This window comes from Crinia signifera, chromosome 1 (assembly GCF_055691185.1).
Source record: "Crinia signifera chromosome 1, ASM5569118v1, whole genome shotgun sequence".
In the NCBI taxonomy this organism is placed as follows: Eukaryota; Metazoa; Chordata; class Amphibia; order Anura; family Myobatrachidae; genus Crinia; species Crinia signifera.
The window spans coordinates 380,567,038-380,592,350 of NC_139217.1; the positions used below are offsets into that span (position 1 = coordinate 380,567,038).

A 25,313-nucleotide genomic window follows, 5' to 3' on the forward strand; every position below is an offset into this window, starting at 1 on the left:
TTCCAAATGCAAGGTGAGAAAATATATGATGCAAATGTTTAATTAAATAGGATATAATATGAGCGTGAGACCAGTGCTTGCATTATATGGAGTACTTCCATATAGTAGTACTTCACACCCGTTTTAACTGGAGATAGAGCTAAATAGTCACCTGTTTTACCATTTAAATGCTGCCTGAATCGAGCGCAGACTCTGGGGTCTTAAATGACGTAGAGCCTCAACAGAGTTTTATATATTTGTAGCACTAGAGTGATTAACCTCGAGATGAGCAACATCACTTCCGGACGGGTTACTTCCTCCCGGCAGACAAATAAATAGCACATATACGCCAGATAGCACTCCATCCTTTAAAAAGACGCTCCTAAGCGTCACAACATGTTGGAGGAGGAGTGTTTTTACTTGTGGGCTGCACACGCACATTTGGTCCAGCGTCAGACAGTAGGAATCCCGGGTTTCTTTGTCCTGCTGATAACACCAGTCTACCTCTGTTTCATGGTACGGAGCCAGCCTCTTTCTTTTTTATTATTATTGTTTCAATAAATGTTTTTTTTATCTTATCTGCACCATGAGGAGTTTTTCTTTATTTTCCCTTTGGCAATACTGTGCCATTTTGTGGAACTGAAAAAGATACCGTGATATGCTTGTCTGCAGTATTTACAAGTAAGCAAGTGTTTATAGGTAAGAACATGTAAGCATTTGAAGAGGGGCACTCGCCAAGGGTGCCCTCTTTCTCCGGCTCTGTTCTCATTGGCAGTTGAACCACTGGCATGCTTAATACGTCTAGACCCAGAAATCAGAGGTATACAAATAGGAGACATAGAGGACACCATAACCCTATACGCAGATGATATACTGCTGTTTTTGCAAGACGCTGAGAGATCACTGAGACAAATGCTCAAAGTAGTAAATAGATTCGGGGATTTCTCAGGATTATGCATAAATTGGGATAACTCCAGTATAGTGCCAATCTCAGGATATATTCCGGAAAATCATCAGAATACATACCCGTTAAGGTGGACTTCGCAAATTAAATACTTAGGTATATGGATAACCCCTTGCCCACAACGTTACGTGGAACTTAATGTCTATCCTGTGACAGCGGGATTTAAGGAGCGCATGCATACATGGAAAAAACTGCCGATAACACTTACTGGGCGCCTAAACATGTTCAAAATGGTAATTCAGCCAAAGTATTTATATGTGTGGCAAAACACACCCATATATATTCCCAAAACAGTATTCTTAGGGATAGAAAAACTAATAACATCCTTTTTATGGAAAGAAAAATCCCCGCGCACAGCAATAAAAATACTATACAACTCTAAAGAGCAGGGGTGTTTGGCTCTTCCAAATTTAAGAAATTATTACCTAGCATCGCAGGCAGCACATTTAGCTGGCTGGGTCACCAACACAAATGATCCTTTGCTACGGGCTTACCTCAGTGAACAGCTGGGACAATGGGATTCTCCAATTCTATTTTTGTTGTCAGGTATTTCTACGTATAAACTATCTCCCATCCTTCGGCAAGCAATATTGATATGGAGACATTTTCAGTCAACCATGAATTGGTCAGGGCTGGAGATTGAATCTCCATTATGGTTTAACAAAAAATACCTAGAATTGGAGAAACTGTCTCTGGACAATATATGGTCGCAAAAAGGGATTGTGGGATTAGGGCAGCTATATAGTGATGGGTGGTTTAAGTCTTTTCAACAGCTGCAAACGGAGTATGGCATACCAAATGAGCATGTCTTTAGGTATTTACAGCTACGACATGCAATCCAAAGTCAATTCGGTGGGCTCACTATTGATATTTCCCCGTCACCGATTAGGTCAATGCTTCAGAGGTTAGGTAATACGGGTCGGGTATCTAGACTATATAAAATCATTAATAATACTCAGCACCAGCACTCAATGGAACGACTGAAAATAAAGTGGGAGTCAGATGTGGGTCCATTGACAATAGAGGAGTGGGAAGATACAATGGGAGCTATTAAACACGCGACTGCGTCTATCAGATACCAGCAAATCCACTATTTTATAATGCACAGGATCTATTGTACTCCACTGGGAATGTATAGGGTGGGATTGAGAGCGGATGATAGATGCCCAAGATGTGCGACAACAGAAGCAGGGTTTCAGCACATGGTGTGGGATTGCCCAAAGGTGTACCATTTCTGGAAGCAGGTATGGGAAGATCTCAAACTGACAATCCCTGCAATCACCCAATTGAACCCTAGAACTTGCCTACTGGGGTTGGAAATAGGGGGAGACAATTCACCAATGCTCTATCCATATGTTATTAGCTTAATTACACTGGCGAAAGTAATAATAGCCCGAGTGTGGTTCTCGTCTAAATATCCAGCGCTTGCAAAATGGAGAGCACTGGTTAATGAGGTGATGAAACATGAAAAATATATGTTCTACTCTAGAAATTCACGTAAGAAATTTCACTATAAGTGGGACAGATGGCGGAACTCGCAAATAGTAAGCATAGGAGATGAAGAGTTAATGGCAGCGTAAAACAAAAAGGCATAGTGCAAGCAAACGGTGTTGAACATCAATGCGACAAAACTAAACTAATATAATGCAATACTGCTCGAGACTTGATAACTGTGATAAAAATATTGACACAATATAGTGACTTGGTAAGGTGAATAATGTCCAAGATATATGTATGTTATTTATGTATGTATGTAAGTTATGTCAATGTGATGTAAAGGGAATGTATCGTTGTATGATGTTTGTAAATTTTATATGAAAAAGATTAAATAAAGAATATTGAATTAATAAAAAAATAAAAAAAGAACATGTAAGCAGTCATTTTTATGCCTGCCCAATACAGGAGATCACGTGGTGTCACCCTAAAGATACCTTTATAGGAGTTCAGTTACGTTGGCATATGTGAGCACGTGTAAGCATCTGTATTTCAAAACGGCTAATTGGGAAATCCCTATACCCTAAAAAATTAGTGCATAAAAGATTTTCCCCTTTTCTTTCCATATAACCATCATACGGAGACTGAGGTGAATATTATATATATGGACTTTTTTCCACTGAGGAAAACTTCTAACCAATTAACCCCAGTGTGGACCCCTTCTGTGTGAGACAATCGCTGGCGCAATTTTCCTGTTCTTTCTTCACATTGTATTCTAAGACTTTGGAAGTGTCTTTTACTATCAGGATTGTGCAGCCTCCTTTTGAGTGGTACGCCGGTGGTTTTAACCTTCTGTGAGTATACAAGAGCTTTCCCTACTTACCTGTCGTAAAAAAAAGACCCAATGGTTGAAATGTAATAGGGTGAGAGAATCAGAAATTGAGAGAATTGGTAAGAAATCTCCAGGTTTTTTTAAAGCGGCAATCATTTACACAGCAAATCAAACTGGTTCAAGAAACTGCAAATAAACCTGGAGATTTCTTACCAATTCTTTCTGCTTCTCTCGCCCTATTTCATTTTACCAAAAGTATTATTTTTTTAAGACATACTTATTTAATTTAGACATACAGAAAATACAGTGCTGCTCTTTGCTATTATTTAATTTAAAATTTTTGTTTTTAACACTGTAAGCTGTCTGGTTTTTAAGCATTTAGAACTATACAAATCAAATGCCTTTGTTGCCAATTTAGATATGTGTAATAGGTCTTGCTCACATACAGTATATTTTTGTTGCAATTATATTAGCAGGGTTTTTTTCAGTGTACAGTACAGTACATGCAGTTTACTCTGTAAGTAAGTCAGAGTAAACTGCATGTACTGTACTGTACACCGAAAAAAACCCACATACCACATGCCATAGTTTTAGCATTCCCTAATAGCAACACTGTGGCAAGGCATGATGGGACTTGTAGTTTCACAACAGCTGGAGGGCCATAGTTTGGACATGCCTGACCTAGACACTGTAGAGTAGACCTTTCAAACCACACCCACCCAGAGAGTGCATGGGACAAACTGTGAGAGTGCAGGGGACAAGCTGTAACTAGCTGGATGCACTATGACAAACACTACAGTGGGGAGGACAAGCATACAAATTAATCCCGGGCAGGTGGTACTTCCACCCCTGACTGCCAGATAACACAAGTCTCGCTTTGCACAGTTCTCGGGTGTTATTAAGTTTCTTTACAAAAATAACCCTTTTCCCCACTGAGAACATGACTGCTGGCAGCTCATATGTACCTGCACATACTAATCTCCAAACACTGATTAATGTGTTCCTTCCAGTATCCTAAATGCTTTATTGAATAAACAGTACTTTATTGATGCTTGTTTGACTCTGAATTTAATATGTAAAGGACCATCGGTGGAAGAGGTGAGGGGAAGCTAAGGGAGGGCGGTGCCCCCAGGAGACATTGTGGCATGGATCTCAGCCCAGGGAGGGTCCAACTCCAGCCCTAGGCCTCACCGACTGCCCAGGCCTCACTGACTCTCCCCCTCCCCACTGCCGCCACCACCTTCCGGGTACGACCTGTGCTGCTCAATATGTAAAACATATTGATAAACTGACAATGGTCGTTCACATGTGTTGTGTTTCTGCAGTAATCTTTGCATATTTAAGAGGTATGCAACCTGTGTTGTAATTGATGAGGTTTGACACATCACATAAGCATTGTAGCTAATTTATTAGTTATTTCCATGTAGTTTATTTAAATATGTACTCTCTCAGGTGTCTCTTATCTTGACCTTCTGTTCCATGCTCACGGTCTACACATCTATCTCACCCCTGTCTGTCTGCAGCTCCCTTTAGATTGTTAGCTCTCATGAGCAGGGTCCTTTCTACTCATGTGCTTTTCCTTCTTTTACTTAGGCTTTCGGCACCTAACCCTCTGTTTTGGCCACCCGGATACTTAGTTCAGTGTAATGACTGCTGATGAAGCAATGTTTATATACCATGTACTTTTCCTGCATTGTCTTTGTACTCTAAGTCGCTGTAGCACCACCCACATTATCCACAGCCCCTGATTATTTCATTTGTATTTTAACAGAGTCGTGGCACTGGGGTCACCCCATAGTTTTCAGTGTGTTGCCGTGGGCTACAGGGGAATCAATTATCCCATGGTAAATCTTGAATAACTAGGGGGTGCCATGAACCTGTTAATATAAATCTGTGAACTTTTCACGAATTCTTTGTGTTAACACCCTTTAACAAAATTGTACCCCTTTCACACCACACAAATAACTCAGGCTCAACCCGGTTGTTGCCGGGTCTACCTGGGTCAGTGTGCAGTGTGAAATGGGCAAAAGGAAAATCCCGGGTCCAGCAACCCGACATTCCGACCCGGGTTAAAAGAAGGGTTATTCTCATGTCGGACCCAGGTTGATGGGCAATGTGAATGGGTGACCCATTCACTTCTATAGAGGAGACAGCAGCGTCACCTCAGTGCTGCCTCCTACCCTGCCTCACGCGCTGCCACTCCCATCCCCTGGAGGACGTCAACGACCCAGCAATAAGCCAGGTCGCTGTGCGGGCTGTGTACCGCAAATGCCGGGTCGCTCCTGGGACAGACCCGTGTCCAAATCCTGAGTGCGACCCGGCATTTGCAAAATGAAAGGGGTATTAATTAAACAGGTGTTTTCAAGGGGCTTGGGTGAAAAAGGGTCTGGAATTGAGTAAGTAAAGCCTGAGGTTACCACCCTTTACTGGACTGGTACTAGTTTACCGTTGGCAGTTCAATTCCTTATGTGATGTCTGCAACCATGTACATGTATGCATTGCATCATCCATATACGCATACAGTATTAAATTGTAGTTGTGTTCATGTTTGTAGTATACATTATTGTAACATTCCCTATCAAATTATGAATGATTTGGAGAGTAGTTACCCTGCTGCTAGGCCTGGATAACTCTTCCTGTCCACATTTTAGTAAATATGTCTGTGCTATGTTTTTGGCAGTATGTGTGATCGAATACCCATCGTTCGTAAGATTGATTTTGCCCTCGTTTTCATTTTTTTTTGGAAATTGAGTTCCCTCTATTATATTTGCAGCCGCTGAGAACTTTGTGAAGGTTATTTCCAAATACAAAACAGAGTCAAGCATCTGAATGATGTCTTTGCAGTTCAAAGTGAAAAAAAAGACCTGTTATTTAGTGGTGTGCTCCTGACTGTTCTTGGCCATTAGATTTATTTGTTAAATCTAAAGTGTGAAGGTGAAAAATAAAAGGCACAAGAGAGATATAACAGGCCACATAGCGGTATATTGACTTAGCTGTACTGAGTAAAGCTAATTAATTTTCTGATATGCATTCTTTGTAGATTACTATGTATACCTATGTAAAAATGTAACAAAATAAAATACATTAAACTGTATCTATTTAGCAATGTATGTAAAAAAAATTACATAATACAGTGGGTGAAATGTAATAGGGGTGCAATTTTTAGTAATGTTTTAAAATCACACTTAAATCGCACGTCTGAAAAACGTAAATTTTTTGTTAAAATCACAAATGTAATAGGGTGCGAACTTTTAGACAAGGTCGGAATTTGCAAGCAATTTAGTGCAATTTTTAATAAGGAAAAAGTATGTTTTATTGTAACGAAAATGTGCAAGTTTTAGACATGAGCCGATTTTAGTAATGACAATTGTACAATTTAAGAAACCAGCACTAGGCTCTTGGACCAGTCCTGGTTCCAAAAATACAGGGGATAAAAAAACTGGAGGTCCCTGATATTTTGGATTCAGCACCGGGCTTCAACAGCCAGCGGTGTTATGCCACAGCCGGGGGACACGTTTTACGTAAACTCCCCCAGCCATATCATGACCAACGTGACTGGTCAGCCCTGGACGGGGTACCTGGGGGAGTGTTGACCCCCCAATAAAGGCTGAAGCCCGGGGCTGTCCCCGGGGTCCCATGGTGGTGGATGCCATGCTGATGTGTGCAAAAATAGAATCATACCCATTGCTTAATACAGGGGAACTACAAGACCCAGCATGCGGGGCATTAATATGCCCGCTGGTTCTCATAGTTCATCTGTAAAAATAATGTGGAAATAGCAACACAGATACTCAGAACAAGTTTATTAATAGCTCTTTTACATACTAACCTTATCAAGAGCTGTGTTCTTTGCACTGCTCACTTGGCACTGAAAAACACTGATTGAGCAGCCTGTTTTATAGCGGAGATGTGGATGCTTGTGACATCACGGGGATCCCCGTCTACAGGCATCCTGCATCTGCTATAAAACAGGCTGGTTCCAAACTTCAGGGGACTCCCAGTTTTTTTGTCCCTTGTATATTTGGAACCAGGAACTAAAGCATGCCGCCCACAGCCTTCCGGCTGGTGCAGCGCATATCGCTCACACTGGATCCGGACTTCCGGCCAGTGAGACGCACATCGCTTCAGCCGTGGAGCACAGCACAAAGGAACAGATCCACTATTAAAAAATTGGTCCTGTAGCCGCTTACCCTGGGCATTCTACCATTCTCCATAGGTGTCCTTATACAAAATAAATTGAGTGAATAAGGTGTAAACGCATCGTCATGGTAATCAGAAACAAATGGAAAAACCAGCACATGCGCCCTGGGAATGAACTGTGGCACCATTGGGGTGAAAGAGATAAAGAGAAAAGAGACAAACTGTGTCTATAATGAGTTCTACAATTAGATCTATAATTTTGAATTAAAGCACAAGCAGGGTAAGGGCTGACTGTCACACTGGGCGGAGTTGGTGGAACTGGAGGGTGTGTTAGAACTGGAGATCCTGCAGGGGGTTAAAAGCAAGAAGGTCTGATATACTGACTAGTAGAAGTCACTTGACTTACCAAATTACTCTTTTGGGTGCTTACATAAAAGTGAAAGTAATCCTGTATAGTGTGTGTCTAGAGAAGGCACGTTGGACACAATACACATAGAGGTTTTCTGCAAATAGGTAACAAGACACAGCTCTAACATGCGCTAAAGGAGACAAGAAGAGATGCTTGTGCCCACCATGCCATTAGGAAGACCTTCCTGGTCACCAGAAGAGAAGGTACTAAGCCAGAATAAAGATCTGGTGCTACCAGAGCACCCACCAATCACCTACCTGGTGTGGTGTTTCTGAAACATGCTGCAGTAAATTTAAGGGCCTGATTCTAAGTAGCAGGCAAAAGTGCACACAACATCGTCTACTGGCAGTAGCAATTTATGAATTTATGCAAATTACTTGGAAACTTATTACTTTGTGTACATTGATATGGCCACACTTTTAGCACCCATGCACAGGTGTAAGTTTATACTAGCAGCCTGCAGGTGAGATAAATGTTGGCGTCCCCTCCACTCCCATTTACTACAATCACCCAGACACACACTCTCTCCAGGGAAGCTGAGATGGTAGAGTGGTGGGTACTAATTACCTGAACCTGGGCTTGTTAGAAGGGCCTGGCCCTGGTCATCTCCTTATGGGTTTAAATAGCTAGTACTTATGTACTGTATACAGATAGGAAACCATGTAGTTTTATGCCAAATTATTATTTCACTCAATAAACTTTACCCGGATACCCAGGAATTAGTAACGGTAAAAAAAACTTTTATCATAGAAATTAAGGGACATTTTCTAAAAGTAAAAATCTATACTAAAATATACAACTATTTAAATTACTTTCTTTTTTGTCCCCTATTAATTTTCCATAGATACTGTAACTGAAAGCCAAAGTCTACATTTCAAATAACATTTGCACATGCGCTGGCTGAAAAATCAGTTTGCACTTGTACAGAGGATCTCAACACTGGCAGAAGAAGGCTAATGGTGTGTACACACGGGTACAATCAGCATGAGATTTTGACTATATAGTCAAAGTCACATGCAGATCGCATAGAGATCGTATGCAGATCGAACAGGGTTTTGCCTTGCGATCCCAATGCGTGATCCCAATGCGTGATCCCGATACGCGCTCCCATGGCAGCACAAATCGAAACCCAGATAGAAAGGGCTGCAATAACTGTATAGTACAGATATAACTATATAGTGCAGATCTGCACTATACAGGTTGAGTATCCCCTATCCGAAATGCTCGGGACCACGAGCATTCCGGATAGGGGAATATTCCGGTTTTTGGAATAAATTGTTTTAGCCATACTTAACTGTCCCCTGATGGTGTCCGGTGGTCCCTCGGCGTCCACGCAGTCCCCGGGCGTCCACAGCAGGCCTCCGGCATCTTCTCCGGGTCTCCAGCGGTCCCAGGAATGCATTGCGCGAGTGTGCGCGCGCACCGGTGACGTCACCGGCGCGCGCGCACACTCGCGCATTGCATTCCTGGGACCGCTGGAGACCCTGGAGAAGATGCCGGAGGCCTGCTGTGGACGCCCTGGGACTTGGTAAGTATGAAAAGAGGGTTAGGGGGGGGGTAAAAAAAAAAAAAAAATTCGAATGATTCCAAAAACCACGGTTTTTGGAATAATTCGGATAAGAGATATACGGATACGGGATACTCAACCTGAATAGTCAAAATTGCATGCATGTCGGGTGGCTTTCCGTTCGATTCGATCCCGATGCGATCTGGTTACATTGGGATTGCACAGAAAACCTAATCCACTGTGTGTACACACCATAAAGATTCCTTTGCTATTGGACTAAAGATTTGATTGCTATGCAATCTTGGCTAACTCATGTGCTATTCACATACAATTCATACTATCTACATTCAATCTGCACTATATAGTCATTGCTGCACTGTCTATTTGGCTTTTCGATTTCAGCTGATGGGAGAGCGCATTGGCATCGAACCGGGATAAAAACTTAAAAACATGTTCTATCTCCATTCGATGTCTATGCGCTCCCGAATTGATTTTGACTATATATCGACAGTCGTGACCCAGGATTGAATACCCCCCTAAATCTTTAATTTCACAGGATTCACCAAAACCAAACTTCAGCATTTTCATTGCCTCATGCACTATAATTTGATTTGTGTAAAATGCCCCACCACATCACTCATCTCTACCTTGAACCATCTGACCATATAAAGAAGAACAATGTATGAAGTGTACAACATACTTGCAGTTTTTACACTTGAGTCCAAAAAGCATCCCTTTCCCACATACAGTACAGGTCTGAGACATCCAGTACTTGGTGGAGAACCTGGGAAGGAAACAAAAAACATGGGGTTGACTTTTGTTCAAAAGTTAAAAATAAAATGACATTAATTAACAAATATAAGAATTTGTTGTTTATATGAATAATAATGCATTCTGTCGGTATATAGACGAGACCATGCAGATAGGGTGTAGAAGTCAGAACAGGGAGGACTTTTATCTTGAGCACTAAGACCTACTGTATGCATGTTTCACATGTTAACTTGGGAGTAATGATGAGTATATTAAACTGGAAAAAACACTCTGACGTGATAAAAAAGTGTTTTAATGATTTCTAAAAGTATTATTTATAATCATCATCATCATTGAATATTGAATATCACACATCAAGGTTTCTGTACCACTTATAATTCACACATATCTGCTCCATACTAGTTTCCCATGACATGAGCTGCTGTTGGACACCGGAAATGACTGGAAACTATGTCACACCGCGCATTATGGAGTCCGGGGGTCCCGATTCAGCACCCACATCATGTGCATGTATTTAAGGTGTGTATATCATTATGTACATTGTATGTATGTATGTTCTCCTGAAGACGGGTCACTGTATATTAAACCCGAAACGTTGAAACAGCTGCTTGTGAGGTAACCTCCTTTTTTGAAGTCCACCGAGTGCCTGACTATTTTCCCCACACTTAAGTCCACGTTCATGTCGGTTTCTTTATGTATTATGTATTAGAGTTCTTGAATGCAGTGTCTCGGAAACCCACAATAGCTCTGGTATCTCTTAGACTTGGCCATTTATATTTGCCAGACATCTGCATTTTAACATGAAATCTCTGTAACCCTGTTTTTATTTTGAGCTCCCAATACTGTTAGATTTCGCAACAGGAAGGATTTTCAAGTGTGCACAGAGTGGGAATCACTACGGTTGTCAGATATCAGACTTTATATAACGTGTATTTACCTAGTCCAATATTCACATGAGAAAATGTCTTATCGATGGAAGGATGGGAGAAAGGATTGGGTTCTATCTCCAATGCGCTTACAGAATTCTTCCACTTTCACCGCATTGAATTTATTGCAGCACTGCCAAGCCTCAAGTTAATTAGATTTTTTTTTATCATCCTTGCTGAGAGTTTTATCTCATCTTAATAGTTCTGCTGTTGTAATGGGATTCAAATTCAGGCCAGACCCTCCTTCTTGGGAGATGAGTGAGGGAGCAGGAGAGAGTAGAAGCAGATGAGATTGCTCTCAGTTAAGACGAGAATGGCGCAGTCTTTACTCTTCTCAAACAGGGAAATCAATCACCTTGTATTAAGCAAGGGAAGCATTTTACTTACGCTCTCTGGAAATACCATGGTTTAACTTTTACAGAAAAATGTAATTTTCAAGCTAGCTAGAATTTATTCCATTAACTGTAAGGCAATAGGCATTGGTAATAAGTAACAAATGGGAACTGTATAAAGAACATTAAGTAAGCATGCTTTCGTTAAATTGTTTCAATAAAAAGACAATGCTGAATTTGCTAAAGTGTTGTTTTTTCTTATTTATTTACAATGCTGCTGACAACATTCATATTTAAAGGTATACAAAGCAGGATACTATACAATTAGGTTATATTTATGTAGAATGCTGGCCTAAATAACAAAGCTACAGTACTTCTATTGGTATATTACTATGCTTAATATATTTTTTACTGCAAATAAAGGTAATGAGAAAGCAATATCTACTCCCCAAAAGTCATGTACACTACCATTCAAAAATTTGGGGTCACTTAGAAATTTCCTTATTTTTAAAAGGAAATCACTTTTTTTAATGAAAAGAACATCAAATTAACCAAAAATATACTCTATACATTGTTAATGTGATTAATGACTATAGTAGCTGCAAAAGTCTGGTTTTTAAAGGAATATCTACATAAGTATATAGAGGCTGTGTTCTAATTGTACATTGTGTTTTCTAATCGCGTTAGAAGATGAATGGATAATTAGAAAACCCTTGAAAAGCTTGTACAATTATGTTAGCACAGCTGATAGCAGGTTGGCTTGTTAGAGAAGCTATAAAACTGGCCTTTCTTCGAGCTAGTTGAGTTCCTGGAACATCTCATTTGTGGGTTCGATTCTTGTTCTTTGACATTAAGGCTAATCCATGCAAGAAATTTTCAAGAAACTGAACATTTCCTACAACGGTGTGTACTGCTCCCTTCACAGAACAGCAAAAACAGGCTTTTACCAGAGTAGAAAACGAAGTTTGAAGCCCCAGTGCACAACTGAGCAAGAAGACAAGTACATTAGAGTCTCTAGTTTGAGAAAAAGATGCCTCACGGGTCCTCAAATGGCAGCTTCATTAAATGGTACCCACAAAACACCACTGTCAACGTACACAGTGAAGAGGCGACTCCGGGATACTGGCTTCCTAGGCAGAGTGGTAAAGAAATAGCCATATCTTAGATTGGCCAATAAAAGGAAAGATTAATATGGGCAAAAGAATACTGACATTGGACAGAGGACGATTGGAAAAAAAACTGTTATGGACAGACCAATCGAAGTTTGAGGTGTTTGGATCACACAGAAGAACATTTGCGAGACGCAGAACAAATGAAAAGATGCTGGAAGAGTACCTGACACCATCTGTCAAGCATGGAGGAGGTAATGTGCTGGTAAAGTGGGAGATTTGTACAATCGTAAAAGGGATTTTGAATAAGGAAGGCTGTTAACACTCCATTTTGCAACGCCAAGCCATATCCCGTGGACAGCGCTTGGTTGGAGCCAATTTCCACCACCAACAGTAAAATGACCCAAAGCACACCTCCAAATTATGCAATAAGTATTTAGGGAAGAAGCAGGCAGCTGTTATTCTGTCTGTAATGGGGTGTCCAGACGCAGTCACCAGATCTCAACCCCATTAAGCTGTTGTGTGAGCAGTTTGACCGTATGGTATGCAAGAACTGCTCATCAAGCCAATCCAACTTGTTGGAGGTGCTTCAAGAAGCATGTGGTGAAATTTCTTCAGATTAACTCAACAAATAAACGGCTAGAATGTCAAAGGTTTGAAATGCTGTAATTGCTGCAAAAGGAGCACTCTTTTATTAAAGCAAAGTTTGAAGGAAAAAAAAATATTTTTTCAAATAAAAATCACTATGTCTAACCTTGCCAATGTCTTGACTATATGTTCTATTCATTTTGCAACTATTTGATAAATAAAAGTCAGTTTTCATCTAAAACATGAAATTGTCTGGATGACCCCAAACTTTTGATTGGTAGTGTAAATAACACATGAAACATATCATTGCATTCATATGTAACATTTCATTGGACTGTATGCCTTAATGCTGTAGGTGCTTAGATTCGAAGTGCTTACTTCAAAGTGAAATTCAGATTTTAACCTTAACATTGGAATTATATCATCATTTAACTGAAGGATAACAGGAGAAAATAATATGACCAATCACTACTATCAAACGGCTGCTTTGAAGCTACACATGTGAGTTCAGTAGCTCCAGCTAGTAGTAGTAGTAGTAGTAGTAGTAGTAGTACGTTTATTTATAAGGCGCCACAAAGTGTCCGCAGCGCCGTACATAGCAAACAAAAAAAAAACAAATTACAAGGTAACGTACAGGGTGTGTAGAGAGATACAGTATAAATAGGGGTATAGCTGGTAGAACTAAAATCAGCATCAGTTCAGAAGTAGGTGTCAAAATAGTCAAGGAGACCGAAGATGAAGTAGAGGAAGGGAAGAACAGGACAGGAGCACAGGTGAGGTAATGAGGTAGGGTGAGTACGTGAGGAAGGAGGGCCCTGCTCATAAGAGTTAACATACTAAAAATAGGTGGGTGGACGAACGAAATACAATAGGATAAGTAGGAACGGAGGGGAACGGAGGCAGGATAGGAGGATCAAAAGAGGTTAGGAGGAGGGATAGGCTAGTCGAAAAAAGTGGGTTTTGAGGGAGCGCTTGAAGGAGGTAAGGGAATCAGATAGCCTGATGGGTGGCGGGAGGTTGTTCCAGTGCAGGGGGGCAGCGCGAGAGAAATCTTGGACACGGGAGTGGGAGGAGGTGATTAGGTGAGAGGTCAGTCGGCGGTCAGCGATGGAGCGAAGAGGACGGGAGGGAGTGTGGATAGAGATCAGTGAAGAGAGGTAAGGAGCGGTGGAGGAGGAGAGAGCCTTGTAGGTGGTGGTGAGGAGTTTAAAGAGAACTCGGAAAGGAATGGGGAGCCAGTGAAGAGATAGACAGAGGGGGGAGGCGGAGGTAGAGCGGCGGGAGAGGAAGATGAGCCTAGCAGCAGCGTTAAGAATGGTTTGGAGAGGTGCGAGGCGGGTGAGAGGTAGCCCAGAGAGAAGGATGTTGCAGTAGTCAAGGCGGGAGATGACAAGAGCATTCATCCCTACCGACCAGTCAGCCTGGCCAGGGGTCCTGGGGGAGTAGGGACCCCCCCCAATAAATGGGTCCCCCCACTCCAGGACTTACCTGGCCAGGTCGAAGCCAGGTGCTGTCCCCGGTGACCCTGGGCTGTGGTCACCGGGCTGATTAAAGTGTAAAAAAATAGAATAAACTATTGTCTACAATATACAATACTTGTATAAAAAGTCTCCCCCCGGCTGTGGCATTACCCTGCTGGCTGGTTGGGCCTGGGTCTGGTTCTTAAAATACAGGGGACCCCTAGTCATTTTGTCCCCTGTATTTTGGGAACCAGCCCCGGCCCTGGAGCCTATTTGAATAGTTTCCTGATTTTTTATTTCCAGCCCCGGCTATTTCAGTCTGGTGCTTGGTACGGTTATTTTTCTATTTTTTTTACACTGAAGCGTGTGTACGGCCGCTAATTAGCGTAAAACGGCCGCGAATGGCCGGCCAAATACGCCAGGAAAATACACTTTATTTTCCTGTCGTATTTGGCAGAAGCCTGCACGGATCAGTGAGATCCGTGCAGGCTTCTGCCAAATACGTCAGGAAAATAAAGTGTATTCGCGGCCGTTTTACGCTAATTAGCGGACGTATTTTCAATAAGGCCGCTTAGTAAATTAGAAATCACCATTTTTTGGAATGGTGATTCCTATTCGTATTCTATCGATGGTGTATTCAGTAGTATTTGTAAATACAAATACAAATGACCCATCAATACGAATACGAACATTTTTTGGCATTTACTATGCCAAATATACGAATATGCCCCAAAAAATTGTATTTTACTGTGAAAATACTATTTTTTTTACGATTTTAGTTTAGTAACTTTCCCCCTTTAACTTGATTTTATTGCCCTGCCAATGCTAAAGTTCCTATGAAACTTTTTTGTAGTGAAATATTGTTTTTGAGGTTAGATGTACAGTAGTTAATAATAAGCATTTGCTTAAGTTGATTAAATCTAAAAATCATTAATTGAATTATAAAGTTGCATTATCAGTATTTAAACCTTTTTTTTTTTAAACTGTCCCAACGGTGACAAATTGAACACCAAGACAGAGACCAACAGTTTTAGAACCCCCATAGGCTAAATTTCTTGGCATGAAAGGAGCATGACTTTTTATTTTTTTAATTCCAGCAAGTTAAAACTAAAATGAATGCCATAGTTAGTTAATTAAATAATAAGTATTTACAGGACATGCTGTCCTTAGTAAACTAGAGTGTGAAACTTATAAAGAATTCCCAGCATTGACGAGGTGAGAAAATGTGAATTATGCATTATTTGGGTAAGCATTAGCAAAAAACCTTATTCCAAACTTATGATATTATTTGTCAGTGCTTGGGCATAAAGGACGTTAAGTCTGTGAAAAAAACTGCAAAGGGCAAATTGGAATTTAATGCATTACCTTCTGCAAGCAAATCTTTAACAGGCTTATGTCCAATACACCTTGACAAAGGACACTGTGGAGCTTATTCTGATCGGTGCGGCCAAACGTGCGTACGTTCCAAAACAACGTACGCTATCCGTACGCGGCCGTTGGGGGTAAGTCCACCCACAACTCAGCCGCATACGTACGGCCAGAAACAACGTCGAAGGGGAGTGGCGTACAATTGAGCGTACGCCAACGTACACGGACGGACCGGCCCTTACACTCCGACAACTGGCGTACAACTGAGCGTACGCCACCGTTTACGGCCGTCTCTCGTTCGTCTTCCCGCCGACTTCTTGCGGAAATCTGAGCGTAAGCCAGCTTGCACGGACGGGTCGCTATTGTTTTCAATGGAAAACTCAGCTTATGTCACCGCTCGTGAGAGTGAGCGTACGTCCGTGTACGCTGGCATACCCTTCACATATATGGACCTGCAAATCTTGCCTTTCAACTACAATTCTGACAATTAATTAATTATTCTATTTGTTATTCAATTATTGCTTTCTATTAACTCAATTGTCTACCTTAATAAAGACCCTAATAAAACAACATTTTAACCCTCATTTTGGGTACTATACAAAGATTGTGTGCAAAATAGTGGGCATGGGCTTCAAACATTGCTGAAACATCCTTTGTAGGTGTTAGATGTGTTTTATGTTATTGTATCATAAATACAAAACCTATGTTTGTATTAGAGTGAACACGTTGACACATGTCGACATGTGTAGATTGAGTGTGCTACTGTGTAAAGTCTATGAAAGCACGTAGTGAATGTGTCTAACTGTTTAGCAAATAGCTACCTTAGCATATATAAGCAGGTCTTAAAAAGATTCTTACCTTAAATTAAACAAACCTTTAAATGTAGAGAAGTATAGAAAGATAAGCTTCCAATGTGTTAGAGTGATGTGTGTGGCTTGCAGGTAGTGAAATCATGGTTTGGACTTAATAGACTGCAGCATTGCTTATTACATTCAGGTGTATGTGTTTGAGTAGTAATCAGCGTAAATTAGCAAACCCAGGCGCACGCTGGCATGCGGTATCTGTAGGGGTGGTTTGAGATGGCGGTTGGCGGCCGCCTGTTTTGTGTCCGAAATGAACGGTGCCTTAGTCGATCGTGCGGTAGTAGCACCGCTCACTTTTGGTGCACACCCCCGTGTACGCCCATATTTACGCCCATTTTCCCTCATTATTTCGGCCGCTCCCCTCTTCACGCCCCTATGCCGCCCCCAATGCCCGTACACTCGCGTATAGGTTTTTTCGCACGTAGAGACCCGTCCGTAAGCGTTGTGGAGTGTTCGCGCCTGCGCATTAGCGAATGTACGCATGCGCAGATCATAAAAAATCCCGGGACGTACGCGTACGGCCCGGCCGCTCCAACCAGAATAAGGCCCTGTGTGTGTCAGAAACGTATTTAAGGACATTTACTGGCTTCCTACTGCTGTTCCATTTGTCATCTTGGAGCCCTCTTCTTCCGGACTCATTCCGGGTGAGATCCATGTGGGGAGGAGTTATTCATCAGCAGATTGTCATCACCAGTTGCTTCCACTGTATATACTTTGTTTATTTTGTGACTTTTAAACTAAAACCCTGGTTTTCTGTATGTTAGTGGACCATCCAGTTTGAGGATTGATTGTGGACCCCTAAAAGATACCCTTACATGCATACAGTATAGGGATTATTTCCTATGTGAGTTTTGCTCCTTTGGTTACCGCTTGGGTACAGACAGATCCATTCATCCACATGCTACTCGTAAAGAAACCTTTATAGGAATGTCGTGGAGTGTGCTGTCACTAGGACAGCTGATACAGATGCTGCCTATGGCTTGTCCTCAATAAGCAGCAGATATAGTAATGGGATAGTCAGTCCCTTGTATGACAAACAAAAGAAAGATGGAGATATCTGGCTCAGAGGATGGATTAATGCTACAACAACAAATACCTTGCTAACAAATTTATTACATATTAGATATAAAATTAATCATAAAAACATTGACAGAAATGCATCATTTTGTAAAAATAGGCAAATGATTGCTTTGATTGGGCAATAAGGGGAAGACACCTCTAATGTTCAGAGTTGGAGAGCCACAGGTTGGCTAGGCCTGTTCTAAAGGGACAGTTGTAATAGTGTCGACAATGTCACTGTCAACATGGATAAGACAAGTCAACTACCAAAGCACAACCAGATCAAATGGACCTAGATAAACTTGCAAAGCAATAATATGTACTCAGTATTTAATAAGTTAATGAGGACAACTTGGACTTATTAGAAGATATCTGCATTGCAAGGGGCTGCAGTATCTGTGGGACCTATGGCGTAATGGAGCACACCTTTCGCCTTAAAGCAGAAGGTTTTGCTATGGGGCCCATGTTATTCCACTGTCACCAGTTCCGAATTAGCAGCTATAATTATAGGTACTTGTTTCCTAGCACGGCGCCCATCGCATCGTATACCATAAGCCTTACAATGGTATGCGACGCGATGGCACCCAATGTTATAAAATGTAAAATCGTATACCATTGTATATGGCATACAATGGCATACAATGCGATGGTATACGATTTTAAATTGTAAAAGCACCCTAATGGGTGCTTTCAATGCTAAGTGGCCCCCCTATAAGATAATTAATTGTATAAGCACCGTAATGGGTGCTTACAATGTTAAAAGCACCCCCACGACACCTCCACTATCAACGCCAACCCGAAGCAAGGCGAGCGCAGCGGTACGCGTCTTCCGACCATTTCATAACCCCACTATCCACGTTGGCGTAGAGTTGATTTAAGATAGTGTGGCGAGCGCAGCGAGCCACCGAGCTCGAAGCGTGGCGAGCGCAACAAGCCCCGCGAGGGGACACGGAATACATGTAAAGTAATACGTGGCCCCTCGCGGGGCTCGCTGCGCTCACCACGCTTTGGGCTCGGTGGCTCGCTGCGCTCGCAACACTATATAGAATCACCTCCACGCCGACGTGGATAGAGGGGGTATGAAAAGGTCAGAGGACGTGTACCGCCGCCCCTCGCTGGCTCGCTGCGCTCGCCATGCTTCGGGTTGGCGTTTATAGTGGGGGTGGCGTGGGGGTGCATTTAACATTGTAAGCACCCATTAGGGTGCTTATACAATTAAAAATCATATAGGTGGGCCATTTAACATTGAAAAAAACCATTAGGGTGCTTATACAATTTAAAATCGCATCGTATGCGGGTATATGGCATGCAATGCGATACAATGCATAAGATGCCATACGACTGAATATCGTGGGCGCCGTGCTAGGAAACAAGTACCGAATTATATTATATTTACATAGCCGCAGTTCTGCACTTGGGGGTTTTCAAAAAAATCAATAATACCATATGTGTTGATATCCACACTAGTTCAGGATTAACTCACAGAGTAATATCTGATTTTTCTCAAATGATATTGTTAAACTGTGGTTGCTGAGAATTAAATGGGTCAGGACAACTCGAAAAAATAACCTGGAGACACATGACAGTGGGTGAAATGTAATAGGGTGAGCGAATCAGAAAGTGAGAGATTTTGTAGGAAAACTCCAGGTTTTTTTTTAAAGCGGCAATCATTTACACTGCAAAACCAGTTTCATTCTGCAGTGTAAATGATTGTTGCTTTAAAAAAAAACTGGAATCTCTCACTTTCTGATTCCCTCACCCCATTAAATTTCACCCATTGTGACTGCAGGTACTATTATATACAGATATTTATTATGAATGTTATAAATAAATCCATACTGTAGACACGTCGGGATCATAATAGATTGTGAGGTTAAGTACAGTACCATGTACGTTATGATAATATACTCCTTGGAGGTCAGATGTTGGTAATTATTTGTACCATGGACTTCAAAGAACTGATGAACAACTGATACAACAACAAAAATAACTAAATCATTAAAACCCTAATATTATAAAGAGATGTGGAGTATGCAGCGGCTATTGGCATGATGTCAACTGTTTTCTTACATGAGGTTGGTTAATAGCTTTCACAACCTCGAAACAAATACACAATAGACTCCCAGGAGTCCTCCTGCTGGCTAACATAGATTCCTATTTCCTGCCTGTTTCTCACACCCCTGTCCCATTACCTGTGTTTGATAGAGTTTCCCAGATCTCTGCGGGGAATCTGCGGGGACCAGCGAGGCACTGACAGTGTGTCTGAAAGTAATAAACCAGGATTAGTTAAACATCAGTAATATAATATGTTATAATATAAAGTATTGTACTTTAACAATGTAGGAAAGACATTACAGTATAAGCATTGGGATCTAAGCGAATAGATCTCTTGCATATAGAAATACCAGCAGAGCATACAATTACAGTAACAATTCACAGTAATAATTTCCCACATATTAAAAGAACAAAAGCCATGGGGTGTTACTCGTCATAACATAAAAGCTATGTTCTTATACATAGGAACTGGCAATCAGTCTTGGAAGTGGATGAGACACTGGGATAATGAATCCATCTAGCCCAGGTTACAATATATACACTAGCAGTCATTAATGCATGACTGAGAATAGCATAAAAAGCAATGCCATGAGAATCCTGTACAGTAGTAGTTTGTTTATTTATATGGCGCCACAAAGTGTCCGCAGCGCCATACATAGCAAACAATAAAACAAATTACAAGGTAACGTACAGGGTGTGTTGATAAAATACAGCATAAATAGGGGTATAGCTGGTAGAACTAAAATCAGCATCAGTTCAGAAGTAGGTGTCGAAATTGTTGAGGAGACTGAAGATGAAGTAGAGGAAGGGAAGACCAGGACAGGAGCACAGGTGAGGTAAAGAGGTAGGGTGAGTACGTGAGGAAGGAGGGCCCTACTCATAAGAGGTAACAGACTGAAAGGGGGTGGGTGGACGAACGAAAAACAATAGGATTAGTAGGAACGGATGGAGGGGTAGGGTAGGCAGGATAGGATTTAGCCTTTTGGGGGGCCCAGGTCACTTTAGACAGGGGGGCACCTCTCTTGTCACAACTGGCTGCAGACTGCATGGGAGAACATTACACTGTCAGAACACAGAGTAAAGGCAGCATAAAATGAAAGCCTAGAGAGTCAACTGGAATAGCAGATAACAGCAACTGCAAACTCCATGGGTAAGCAGGCTAGCCCGGGCATCTGGATTATCAGCGAGTTGTACCCATAATATATGTGGTCTACAACAGGAGGTGGTCAGAAAGAATAGGGAAAAATTACGCGGGAGAGTACATACAAATCTGCTGGTACTAGATGTCTTGTGGGATCTAAAATGTACAACAGGTTGATAATCTGAAAGCTGGGGCTGAAAGCTAGGGATATATATATATATATATATATATATATATATATATATATACTAAATGAAAAGCATGTGTTTGTACCTCTGTACCTTACTCTGAGACCTCACCTCACAGGCTCTGCGCTGCCTCTTTTAAAAACCCTCCCATGATGAGGCTTTTGCTGCTGTCCTCCACGGCCTGTGAAGCATGTGATGAACTCCACCAATGAGAGCTCAGCACATGCCCCTCAGCCTCTGACCTCTTGTGCAAAGTCTCATGGGACTAAGGACCTTATTCTCATTTATTCTGTCCTCCATGCGTTTGCAAATGCATTTCTGCGCATGTGCAGACGCAGGGTGCGTGCAGACGCAGGGTGCGTGCACCCACGGAGAACATTCTGTTCGCCGGGTGCACGCACCCTACACAGCGAATGCAGATTTCAAAGACCCGAATCTGCAGAAGTAGATGAATAGGTAATGGCCGATATTTCCGAGTACTGAAAATATTGACCCGCATTGAATAATGATGATATCTCCTTCTTTAATCTGGTCACATCATTATGCACTCAGATTGTTTCTAAACAAAGCTACACATTTACACTGTATTTTAATGTATTCAACTAAACCGGCTGCAATTTTATATATGTAAATTTACTCTAAATTAGTCCCAATGTGAGATTAATTTGTTTACTTTATTGCACTCTAAAACTGGAAAATTTAAATGTTGGTTTGGTGAAGTTTTTATTTTACTTATTTATGCAACCTTTTGTTTTTGGAAATCTTTTTACTGTTTTATGAAGATTTATGAATAAAAGTGCAATAAGTACATAGAGATTACAACTATTCAGTGTTCTGTTCTCTGATGGCAGTAAGCAATACACCATATTGGCTCCATTTCTTTTGTAAAATTCATATTAATCATTAGAACTATTTCCGAAAACAGGAATAAAACTGTGAAATAATTTCAGAAACAAATAAGTCTGAAGACTTGCTCAGAATGTGGAAGCAACTATAAATATTGTATCAACTTGTAACTATACACCAAGTAATGAGCACAGACAAGATAAATGGAGTAACAAGAAAACAGAGGATATCATTAATTATCTTTAGGTGAGGAAATATGCCTATGTAGTGTGTATGTGTGTTTGTATTAACTATGATGGACAGGATAGAGAATAGGGGAATGGGGTCAGAAACTAGATATTAGATGAGCCTCTAGGATCACAGTAGACAAGGACAACGACCTTGGAAAATGAAACCTCAAGTGCAAAGTCCATGCAGCAGTCACAGTTCCACTGTAGCATATATCACAACCAAATAAATGCTAACTATTTGATTGATAGATGTCACCAGACCACTAAGTCTTAGAAATCAAAATTATAATCGACAAACAGCAGTGTCCCGTGGAACAATACTGAAATCCCAAAGACAATCCACACTAGGAATAATTGCAAATTAATATACTGTATCGAGGAGTATATCAGAGAGCCCAAATTGTATGATATTTATGAGTTATCTTTGTTAATTAGCTAAGATTTACTTCATTATAGCAAGTTGTCAAATCTTGTAATGCACCTGCTGCAAAGAGGGGGGTTAATCAGAATATTTGTAACTCAATCAGAGTTACAGAAGGAATGGTCAGTACTTTTGTATTTGTTATTAAATATGGGAGAAGGAGACTAGATTACAGCATTATAATGCCTCACTTCCCTGTCTCTGGAGCATAAGTGTGCAGGCATTGTGCACTGCAGCCCGCCCAGCATAATCAGCAGACGCAAGCAGAGGGACTCAGCTGAGCCACAGACAGCTGCACATACTCTTGTGAATTATACGTTGCGGCACTGCACTGAGATGTAGGGATGGCCATTGGTGGGCTCACTTATGATAGTTGCCATCGATGCAACTGTGAGTGGCCACTGATGATCACCAACTATGCAATGGGAGACTATCGATGGCATCGGGCATCAATGAAAATCCCTGTTCTATCAGCGAATGACCCATGGACCATTCACAGGCTGGGAGCAGGGCTTCGCGGGTGTGGGGGCAGAGCTATGCTCCATGTCCCGACACCATGTAAGAGAAAAAAATGTGTTTATTGGGTGCCATCAATGGAGGGGAACCAACTGTTGCTTTTCTATAGATGACAAACTCATTCTACATCGGTAATAAACCATTGATGAATGTGATCATTGATGGCCAATGACCATCCCTACTGAAGTCTACACCCAGAGCCCACCATAACGGCCCTGAAACTGCTGATCTTATACAGAACAACAGAGGGAGCACTCTTTACAGGTAGCATTCAACCCTCCTAGCAACAAAATTGTATTGCCTGGTAGGGAAAAATATGGCACCGTGTCCCCCGGCCCAGCCTGTTTTCCAAGATTTACTTCCCAATTAGATTAGACCAGGGTGAAAAGTGTTACTTAGACTGGCCTGGAGGGAACTCAAAATTGTGCAAAAAGGCAGTAAGATGAGAAAGAGGGATATTGGTGCAGTTAAGTCCCACATTTTGCAGGAAATGTGAATAGCATGGTAGGCCAGGACTACTAGCGAGGACATCCTACAGAAGAAGGCTTCAAGAACTGTTCACATTGGGTTATGGTTAGTGGCAAACCAGGCATTTGCTAAGCTTTTATGGGATATCAGACAATAAAGACAGAGATGCCCTGTAAAACTCTTCCTCCGTTGAAAGTAACAATCCTCAAGTTATAAAACATAGATGTCCTGTTTTTCTATACAATCTGAATGAACTGCCTTTTAAATTAAAGTGATTATGAGCACTGGACTGGTATCACTAATGTCTGGAATTAAAAGATTTGTCTTTGGTGCAGGCTAATTTTGAAAATCACAATTCCATATAGCCAGAATATGAATAGCTTATACTTTTCTTCATAAAGGGTATCATAACTTTATGTATATATACCCCCAGGGATGTTATTTTATAAGTCTACCAGGAGTAGTTGCTGCACGTAGAAAAAGAGTACACAATAAATTTGAAGCAGAAGAGTTTCCAGTTTAAAATAATGTTGTACAGGGCAGTAAACAGAGGGTGAGTACAGCACTGAACATATTGCAGTAGAAGGCTCTGAAACATCTGGAACCAAATGGCATCAGATATTTTCTGCACATGAACCCCTAGTGCATTCACAGGTAACCATGACAAGTGGCATTGTATTAGCAAACCATGAACTGCCTCAACAGCAGGTGGGTGGCAGGTAACATTGTGTGCCATGTTGTACAGAAAAATGTTACATTTTAGAAATTCATCTGTGTTTGTTAGGGATCCCAGCTGCTTTTGTTTTTGTATGTACAGTTTACTTTAGACATACAGTACAATAAATGTAAGTACTTAATACAACAGTACAAAAATGTGAAAACATAGTAAATCCAAAAGACATAGGAATAAAAAAATAATGGCACACACTAGTGGCATCCTGAACACATAACCAGCACATCCATGAGATGTATATAAAGCATACACCTCAATCAGAACAGATTTCAGAAATACATAATAGGGTGTAGGAAACTAGCAAGCAATGTTCCAAGCACCGCTCCTTTTCCTTCCCTACAATTTTCTAGAAGAAAGAAGTCAGAAAAACAAAGGAAAACTTGCTGCCAAACAGTTGAGTTGCCAGATTTGACAATAACACTTTTACTGTTTGGTGCAATGAAAGTGGCAAAAAAAAAGAGATTAGCTCTCAATATATACAGTATTGTATCTGTATCGGACAAGGTGATCACTGGTTTGCCTTCTTTGGCCAGAATTCAGTTATCCGCAGTAGATCACAAACAGATCTTGATTAGTGCATGCACAGATATTACTGGTGACAACTGGGTTAATGAAAGGAAATGGTACAGCAGCACGATGTGTAAGAATGAAGATGTGAGTATGGGCAATACCATATCCCACATGGTAAAATGTGTGCAATTCTTAGGACCCAATTTGACATTGGAAAATGCTCCATAGTGTTATGTAATATAACTAAAACTGTTAATTTTTTATTCTTTATAAGAAATAATTTGCCTAAGACCATCTTTCTAGGTCAATCTTTCTAAATAAGTTTTACATACTTTAAGCATTTTTTTCTCATAGTAAATTTAATAAGATCAATCTCTGTGATTCTTATCGAATCCAATTTACCTGTAGCTACATACTGGAGCTGTACTACAAGGTATTATTTGGTTAATGGTAAAAGGGACTTT

At 41.0% G+C, this 25,313-nt stretch overlaps 1 protein-coding gene across 4 annotated transcripts in view; it reads right to left on the minus strand.

The window, feature by feature from the left end:
• KSR2 (kinase suppressor of ras 2) overlaps window positions 1-25,313 on the minus strand; it is a 435,191-nt gene that overhangs the window by 125,443 nt on the left and 284,435 nt on the right. For all 4 annotated transcript variants that reach the window (XR_014445794.1, XR_014445796.1, XM_083151467.1 and 1 more), the window contains exons 6-7: window positions 19,934-20,003; window positions 9,966-10,049 (exon numbers count right to left, since the gene is read on the minus strand). Coding sequence is in view for 2 of the 4 variants with exons in the window: in XM_083151467.1 (XP_083007593.1) it covers window positions 9,966-10,049; window positions 19,934-20,003 (154 nt within the window). In the remaining 2 variants the exon portion in view is untranslated. The remainder of the gene's footprint in view (window positions 1-9,965; window positions 10,050-19,933; window positions 20,004-25,313) is intronic.